At 35.8% G+C, this 9637-nt stretch overlaps 1 protein-coding gene across 1 annotated transcript; it reads left to right on the forward strand.

Moving 5' to 3' along the window:
• Window positions 1-960: 960 nt before the first annotated feature.
• LOC146730242 (uncharacterized) lies at window positions 961-6033 on the forward strand. Its single transcript, XM_085493597.1, has 2 exons — window positions 961-1276; window positions 4095-6033. The coding sequence occupies exons 1-2, from the start codon at window positions 1216-1218 to the stop codon at window positions 4673-4675; spliced, it is 642 nt and encodes a 213-aa protein (XP_085349723.1). The 5' UTR covers window positions 961-1215; the 3' UTR covers window positions 4676-6033.
• The last annotated feature ends 3604 nt before the right edge of the window (window positions 6034-9637 follow it).

Consider the following 9637-nt stretch of genomic DNA (forward strand, 5'->3'; position numbering starts at 1 on the left):
GTTTTTCAGTCACGTTGTCTGCCGCCCAGTTCTTTTTAAAGAGAGATACCGTACAACAGTGTTGGAATGCATATAGATGTGCTGATTGTTTGATATCTTGGTTATTCGGCGTCACTAAGTCAATATAACGGTGTACATCAATTCATTGGTATCAAGTGATAGACTGAATAGGTCTTTGTGTTAGGATTAACTTAATCTCAGATTGTCAGTCAGGTTAACCTTAGCGGTACGTTATTATAATATAAAGTCTGTCAACAGATATGTAGCCATGGTAACAATGTCAGAGTTGTAAATGTTTTTTGAATAGAAAATTTCAGATCGTTGCGATCATTGCAGTTCGACTCGTGGTGGCGCCGCCGTCGTCGAACTGTCTGCATTGCCGTGTAAAGACAATACCCCATGCAAGGCGAACGCGTTGGGTTTAATCGTGACATAACGAAAATGTGTAGTAGTGGTTCAATATTTTTGTGATTTCTACACTTGAAGTGAATTCTGCAATCAATAAACCTGCAAAATCTATCTTTCCTCGGATTCTTCTTTGAGATGGTGCGTCCTCAAATACTCGTTTTATAAATTCAAATGTATACGCAAAGGTAGTGTTCATTTACATTCAAAAACACGTGAAATGATATTGAAAATCATTTCTCGTGTTTGGCTGCCAAGGTTTCACCCGAGACGGTCTCCGGTGATCTCACTAGCGCTGATAGACAAAAACAGTCCTATTTTAGGGTTTTATACGGTGATGGCGCAAGGTCACATGTTGGTCCGTTGGTGGCGATGCCGGCAAGTCAAAGTTTATTTGAATATAAGAATTCTCACTATTCTTAAATACTATATGAGTGCGGATCAGTTTTTTGGTATTTCTCAGTATTAAATGGTAATCAAACTAGAGAAAAATGTTTTTTTTTTCTGAGGTAAGCTTGGGTCACGTTAGGGGTTGTTTCTTATATACACGGGTGTGTGTTACTGATATCTCAGTCCATTGTATTTTGTTGAAGCGCAGTTACATGCAAAGCACGGGTACACACACAAACACCACATTCTAGCTGACACATCTAAAGTCCGAGCTGTTTGACGAAGACTTAACAACGGCAGACGTGACCGTCGTTGGGAAGTGTCTAACTAGGACATCGTCCCAACTTGTGACGACCGCGGTGTATTTGAGAGTGATTACTATACTTGGATTGGTCTTGATAACAGCCAAGTACGTGTGATATGGATACCGCAGTTGCTAGTGGTAACGATAATGGCGTTGTCGATTACGGTACCGATCCCGGTTAGTAAACACACTCAAAATCATATATAGCTATTAGTCATGTAATAACAACCATTTGTACTTCATATATTCGGATCTTGTATGCAATTCTACATCGTTCTCTGACTATTTTTCAAGACATTTGTAAATGTCGTTGTGTCCTCAATGAAGGTGAACAAGAGCGTTAGTATAAATTGTTGATGTTTGAAGTAAATGATCGCTTTTTTAACGGATCTCGAACAATGTATTAAAGAAATGCGAAACACCACAACAAACGGATGTCTTTTCAAAACGTTGTGACATTTTACATGGTGCGTGAATGTATGATATATAGTTATGTATATGTTAACCGATAACGAGTATTGGTACACACAGAATGGTGGCAATGAATTCACCTGTTTGTGGTCGTTCGTTTAATATTTACGCAGTTCTTGATATACAAAGACGAGTTACTACATCCTGTGTACGACATATTTGACGACGTATTAAAAACATCGTCTAATTCAAACACATGTTGGGGCGTGTTTATTTGAATGCGGTATGTAGTTATTGAGACTGTCCCGGGTAACATGGCGCGCTAGCTGTATTGTCACACTATACCATAGGTGTGGCTGTCTAGTAGTTACATACTCGGGAGCATTCATGTGGGAAAAACGTAATTTCGACGAAGATATTTGACTTTTTTATGTGAAAAACTCAAGTTTCCTCAGTATATCCATTGCCAGGGACATTTGTAAAACGTAAACAATGAGACAGTGTTCATTTCACATCGCGTGTTGGTATGTGTAGCATATAACGGGCATATGTGTAGAAACAATGGCGACCGTACATGACAACGGTTTTTCGCACCAAGCACTGTGAAATTCACTTTAAGCGTGACTGTACCCAGTCGTCGGTTGGTCACATCACTGGTATTGAAGTGAATCCACGACCAAAGGCGACATGCTGGGTGTTTTATGATGACTGATTATAACCATTTACAACGCGTCCAATGAAGCAAGCCATGCGTACGACAAGTTTAAATACATGTTTAGTACCAGACAATTGTGTTTGTGTCAGTATTTCTTTTGATTGGAGAGCGTCTATTCAGTTATGCTCGACCAATGTTAGCAATTGTTATGGCTTTAATTAAATAATCTATTAAAATACAATCCTAATCCAAACCGCGATTTTTATTATTTTTGTTACTTCGTTGTGTGACAAAGAATGTTGGCGAATCGGTTCAACTATAGAAACAAAAACACGTGGCCAAACAACAAAATATAAGATGTTGACTAATACTTAAAAATCTTGTAAATAAACTATTATCAGGTCACCGTGGTCTACAGGCAGTCAACTTGATAGATGACATGAAAACTATTTTTATTACTACAGTATTTATAATCTGTCATACGCTATTGTTATTATACTCCGTGTGTCGTTCACGCTTTGTGACAGATTTGACATCCGTGAGTGACAACATTGTAGGTAGGAATGTATAAATCGATGAAGCAATAAACACAAAAGTCGTGTATAAACTCAACAGGTTCATATAACACCGATCTGAACATGTCAGTGCATACGAAAAGAGTAAGCAAATATGTGAGTATATTTGTGAGTGTCCCTGTTATTGGGATCACATAAGTGCATGTCGAGTTCTCATCAAAACACAATGCTGTCTATTCTACTAGTGTGGCAACCTGGAGTCACCTGTGTCAAGACAATTGTCAATAAGCCTTGTGTCAACAGTTGAGTAGTTATGTTCGTTGGTTGCAATATAAATTAAAAAGGGAAAGGAAACTGACAGAGGTCCTTATTCTACGTTTGTGTATACATGCAACTCACCATTGAAATGAATGTACGTCACTCCGTACAGGTATAGAGAGACTTGCGTTCATACACATGCGTATGGATTACTGTTTAAACTCCGTACATGTCTTACTATAGAGAAAGCTGCGTTCATACACAAACGTTGAGGTCACTGTTTAAACTCCGTACGAGTATAGAGAACACTGCGTTCATACACAAACGTTGAGGTAACTGTTTGCACTCCGTACATGTCTTAGTATGGAGTAAGCTGCGTTCATACACAAAGTAAGGGGGATCTCTGGTTGCACTCCGTACAGGTATAGAGAACACTGCATTCATACACGAACTGTTTGCACTCCGTACATGTCTTACTATAGAGAAAGCTGCGTTCATACACAAAGTAAGGGGGATCTCTGGTTGCATTTCGTACAGGTATAGAGAACATTGCATTCATACACGAACTGTTTGCACTCCGTACATGTCTTACTATAGAGAAAGCTGCGTTCATACACAAAGTAAGGGGGATCTCTGGTTGCACTTCGTACAGGTATAGAGAACACGGCATTCATACACGAACTGTTTGCACTCCGTACATGTCTTAGTATAGAGAAAGCTGCGTTCATACACAAAGTAAGAGGGTCACTGGTTGCACTTTGTACAGGTATAGAGAACACCGCATTCATACACGAACTGTTTGCACTCCGTACATTTCTTACTATAGAGAAAGCTGTGTTCATATACAAAGTAAGGGGGGTCACTAGTTTCAATTCGTACATGTCTTAGTATAGAGAAAGCTGCGTTCATACAGGTAATACAGTATAGGTAAAAAAAACCTTCGTTTATACAAAAACGTAGTTGGTTCGATCCACTTGAGTCACCTGGCTACACCAATAGTAAATATTGGCTGTGGCTAAAGACCATTGCATCCGGGAATACACGTTATACTACAATCATAAATTTTGGGTAAGAGGGCTTTTTAAAACTTTATTCCACATTTTCATTGTATAGTTGATAGTAGTTTAACGTATTTATGTTTTATTATTTTTTCCAGAAACGGAAGAAAAGAAGAAACATCATTTAGTGCTCACAAAGAAATTGCACGCACACTATTCTCAGCAACTGAATTCATGTCTCGTGTCACTCAGTAAGTTCGAAAAGGCTACGAAGCTCTTTATCATAGCTTTGAGATCAATCCGCACTGATGACGTAGACATTATCCCAACGCTGCGATACGTCGAGGAGAAACTCAAGGAATGCACAGACGATCCGGAAATGACGAACACTTACATAATCATTGACGCTTTCTTACAAAATATTCATAATTTTAGGATATTTCGACAACAGATTAAGATGAATATTTACCTCACTATGAAGAACTTCCCAGAAGAACTAATGAACAGTGTTCAAAAACGCACTTACGATGAGCTGGAAGTTATGCTGAACACCTGGTCCACTTTGACCTCACGTGATTACGACCTATCAAAGATTGAACACTCTTCTGTTGAGGATCATCATGAATTGTTTGACGACGAGGCAGAGATAAAAACGTATCAGGGTATTATGAGTGTTTTACCAAAATTAGCTGATATGGCGAATAGAATAGACTTTCTACTGATAAAATACCAGATGTAGTCTGGGAACTGGGTTCGATATTTAGTAATCGGAGTAAGAACCTATTTTTAAAGGCACTGTATACGCAGCATTGGGCCCATTTCAAACAGGGCGCGTTGCGTCTGTGGAGATGTAAAATATGTCAGAACTAGAACTACAGTTGCAATATACTGCAATAGAGTTTTATAAAGGTGCATCGAACTCCGGAATTGATAGGTGCATTTATAAAGGATGTTGGTGCTCGAAGCCTAGGAAAAACTGCGTCAGTTAAATAATGAAGCCAGATATTGCTTTCATTGGTGATAAAACGCATTCCATGTTTCATTTGACCCCACATAGTGAACTATAATTTGTAGTATGGCTAAATGTATGTTTACCAGGGAAAAACAATTGTTTTTGGCAGCTATTTGTACGTGCGTACCGCTCCAATATATTAAATAGACGCAGTGGGATCTATTTTAACAGTCGCGGGATAACCAACTTTACTGTGGCAATTAGTCTTCTGAAATGTTTTATCTATTTCGCAGTCTTCAAATTGAAGAGTTCATGCTAATGTGGTCTTAGTGAAACGTTAGGCACAATTACACACTATTGAGAACTGGTTTCGAAATATTTCTATTTCACGTTTACTGCCTTCTGTAGCTATCCGTAAACAATTGAACGTGTTAGTAATATGTGTCCGATTTTTTGGATCACAATCTTCAATGAAATTTAAATTTTGTGTTGAAGTGTAACCCAAGATCTTCGACTAAATTTATATCGCGCGCCTCAAAAGAACGCAACATACTTTATATGTTTATGTGTAGGATTTACTAATGGATGTATTATACTACTGATTTAATGCACTTGCCTAATTCTGTAATTAATAGTATTACTCGTGTTTGTTTGTTGAATAATATACCTTTATTTTATAATGATTTGTACTGTATTTAGCAGTTATTTGTAAAAAAAAAAATACATGTCATTTTTAAACACTACGATAAAGATTTTCCGTTTTCGACATTGTGTGTGTGTTTTCTTTGAAAAAATCAACCTGAAAACAACTTGTTTTGTATTTTGACAAGTGAATTTAGAAATCTGTTAAGGATATTCAACGAAATGTACATATTAACAATTACACGAGCATTACAAAATTATAAATTGTTATTGTATTCTAGATATTTTTGCATTTCATTTGACTTGAATTATAAAAAAGCTGATTGAAATCATATTACAAAATATGTCAAAAATTCATGTATGAAAAATGACTTTAATAAATATAGATATGATTTGATCTGGTAACAATACTGTATTTTCCACCATAAAAACGAAAGAATTTCACAACGTCGGAACGGAATGTCATTATCGACGCGTTGTTTATTAAATAAATACTAGAACTACTTTTGTTATTATGATTTTGGTACATTTTAGTTAAATGTTCAAAATACTGTTCATTATTAAATCACGTGTGCGTGTGAAGTTAAATAACAATGCAGAGTACTTTGAATTGGGGTTCTTATAAATGAGTTGATAGTCGAGTAGGAAAATTTATGTTGCCATAGTAGCAAAGTTATACTCAGATGTAGTTGAACTTTTATATCTGTTGTTTTTTGTTGGTGTAGCATTGTCTTTAGATTCGATTATTGGTTTACAATAATTACCAAATAGGCTAGGATTATATTGTGGTCAGTGGAATATGCCTGTGAACCTAAGCAAAGCAATTATCGTATTATTATTTTTGGCATCTTAAATCAGATCATGGAAAACAAATGCATGGGTCCGATATAATGTTTGAAGTTTGAACATGATCGGTCCAGACACGTTTTAAAAAATAAAATAAAACATGATGACTGAGTGCATTAGATAAAGAAACATACTCAATTAAATATTTGTAAAAAGAATAAAAGCAATACAAGTCCATAAGTCTTAAAAAAAGACAAATGAAATAAAATGATGATAAAAAGTACATAACAATAATACAAAATATAATAATTAAGTAACTGTGATCAAGTCAATAAATAACATCTAAATTAAAGTTTATACAAAAAAATAAAACATGATAATTATGTACATAAAAAAGTTTTAAAACATACGTAATTAAGATATGATAAAAAAAAGCAAAACAAAAAGTAAAAATAAATATCATTTAATGTACCAGTAATATAGTTTTACAAACAAAATAAAACATGACGGTTGAGTATGTAAACAATTAATACAAGTCTTACTCAATTAAGTAATTGTAAAAAAAATAAAATGCAATACAAAAATTATCATGCAAAATAAAAAGTTTACAAATATATTAGAGTATGATGAGTGAAGTACATAAAAAGTAATAGAAATATCGACACATTGCTGACGTCATGTCATATCAGTCTGTGTTGTTAATGCGTTCAGTCAATTAAACGTTTACATTAGACTTAAACGTGGGTAACTGTGAACTATTCAAGTAAACTGTGATAACACCAAAAGCTAACTGGAAAAAAACCTGCCAACAAAGCCGACAAAATAATTTCCTGGCTATGTGTTATTACCGATGGGAGGGCGTGCTCCCACAACAGTGCAATTTCCACGAATACTAGGCAGAACAAAAAAAACTTTTTTCGTCTTCAATATGTAAAGTTGCCGTTTATTTATGAGTGACACATATGTGAATCAAACGAAATACTGTAACATTTTATTTGCCGTTTTTCTTATTTTGAAAGGATTTTCTACGGATATAACATTTGAACGAACTCATGGGAATGTAAAAGATAAAAATACGCCGTATTTCAACGTCATAATACTATAATTTGAGTTGATGTTGTATTAATTGAAAAAACGCGTTTTAGCGATTATTTTAAATTTGGGATAGCGAAAGTCTTCTTGATTGGAAATAGTACTGTTGTAAATGTAAGTACATCGAAAATCATCAAAATGTATCTGATTTTGTCAGCAAAACAAATTACAATATGTTAAACCTGCTCTACAATTGCAGAAAATTTATCTACAAATCCATTTACACTAGGTTTTGTTTGAGGGCGCCGTCTTTTTTCTTTATACTCGTCTGAATTACGATATCTTTCAAATTCGCGTGCAAATTCTGCACCGGCGTCAAAACTCATGTCAAATATTGCTCTGGGCGTAGTTCCAATAAACTGGCCTTCAGTTACGCTATCGCCATCTATTGACGTATTCGGTCTACCGTGACTGATTTGTGAATTTAAGTCGTGATTTTTCTCTGATAATTTTATATTATCTGTCTGTAATTTGGCATCATCCTGAACATTGTAATCACGGTCGATATCTTCAATAAGTATTTTTGCTGAACTATTGTACTCTTTATATATTTTACTTACTGATCTTTGAAGTGAGATAATATCGCGGTTCATTTCATCAGTTGAATCATTTACCTGATCTGTACTTAACATAGAATTGTCACTCACTGATCCGGGCAGTGTATCGATGTCAGTTACCGTACTGTTACTGACCAGTCGACTTATACTTACCTCAGGGCTTCGAATATATTCTCTTTCATTTCGAATATCAATGGCCACGACTTCTGATTTACTAATATTTTTCCTGAAATAGCCAATATAAAAATACAATAATACTGAGAATAATAAGAACACGGCAATTATGTGGACTATTTGGGAGTTTCTGTTCTCTTTTTTTATCAAGCAAAGTGTTCATTAATTTCGTGTCTATGAATACGGGAATAATAACAACTTGACGGTTGTGGTTTGTCGCAGCTGCAGTCTTCTCTGCAAACACCCGTGGTGATATTTATGCGTAAAAACATGATAATAAGGCTATATAAGAAACTAGTAGTACATATATGACATGACAAGTCAGCGGCGATGATGTCATCGTCATCACAATATTATATGAAGAGATCGGTTCACTAAGCAGAACATAAACTCACCTAAATCGTTTCCGAAATTGCCTACCAATTCCGGAAAAGTTCGCACCCGTCTTACTGCAACACTGGCCCATTACGTAGAAAGAATAGTAGTTTTGATTTTCCGTAAAATGTGTGATATTTAGCGTAAATACTTAAAGATTCACAATATAGATGTGGTTTGCTTGGTTGCTAAGAGCGTAAAAGCATCGAAACATGGAACAACTCCGGCACGTGACAATATTTCGAACTTTTCCGAGCGCGTTGCCTAGATACAAACACGAACCACTAGAGGGCGTTGACTTGAGCGCCTTCTCGAATGATATGTCTGGTGCGGTGTGTGGCCTGGATCGTTGTGTAAATAACAACGAATACACCGGGCATGAACCGTTTGTCTGACAGAATTAACAATTTTTAGGGATAAAATGACTGTTGAAATAACTGTTAAAATTAATCGTTTGTGTTATTGTCCAAAACAGTTACGTAGATGACCACACCGATATTTTAGAAACCACGCGAAATCATGTCCAAATTGAAGATGCTGAATTGTTACGTAACTCGACGTTCAATTAACAGTTAACAAAACTTACGACATACATCTTTGTTTTTGTTGAACGTTCATATTTAGTAACTCAAACTTTAAACATGTTTTGTTTCTGTTTTCTTTAACGTTTTATGTTTCCAGTAAATCGAAGTTCGGTTAACTGTTTCAGTTACTAAACGTGGACGTTCAACATAAACAAAGTTCGTGACAAGATGATCGTAAACCGAACAATTCGGCATCTCTTAATTTCGTTGTCATTCACCTCGCCCATTTTTCGACAGTTGTTTTACCTGCACCTGTAACACAAAAACAGGGGAAAAAATGGGTTTGCCAACCTGAAAGTGAGATTATATCCTCTACATTATTCAATATTTTTATGACTGATCTGAGCAGACAATCAAATGATCTGTCCACCGGTTGACTCACTGGTAACAGTTAGGGCTACACTGACGATATGTGTGTGATAGCGCCCTCTATCATTGGGTTGAGAAAGCTCATACGTGCCTAAGTATATGTTACAACCGAACTATTTATTAAGGTAGATGCCTACTCATGATTTCAAAAGCCCCGAATTTCTTATTTT

Source organism: Saccoglossus kowalevskii, chromosome 19 (genome assembly GCF_978046115.1).
Source record: "Saccoglossus kowalevskii chromosome 19, keSacKowa6.1, whole genome shotgun sequence".
NCBI lineage: Eukaryota > Metazoa > Hemichordata > Enteropneusta > Harrimaniidae > Saccoglossus > Saccoglossus kowalevskii.

Excerpts from the sequence above, each read along its gene's own strand:
- LOC146730242 (XM_085493597.1), top strand. The coding sequence starts at position 1,216 with ATGGATACCGCAGTTGCTAGTGGTAACGATAATGGCGTTGTCGATTAC. Across the intron at positions 1,277-4,094 it reads CGATTACGGTACCGATCCCG|AAACGGAAGAAAAGAAGAAA; the intron begins GTTAGTAAACAC and ends TATTTTTTCCAG.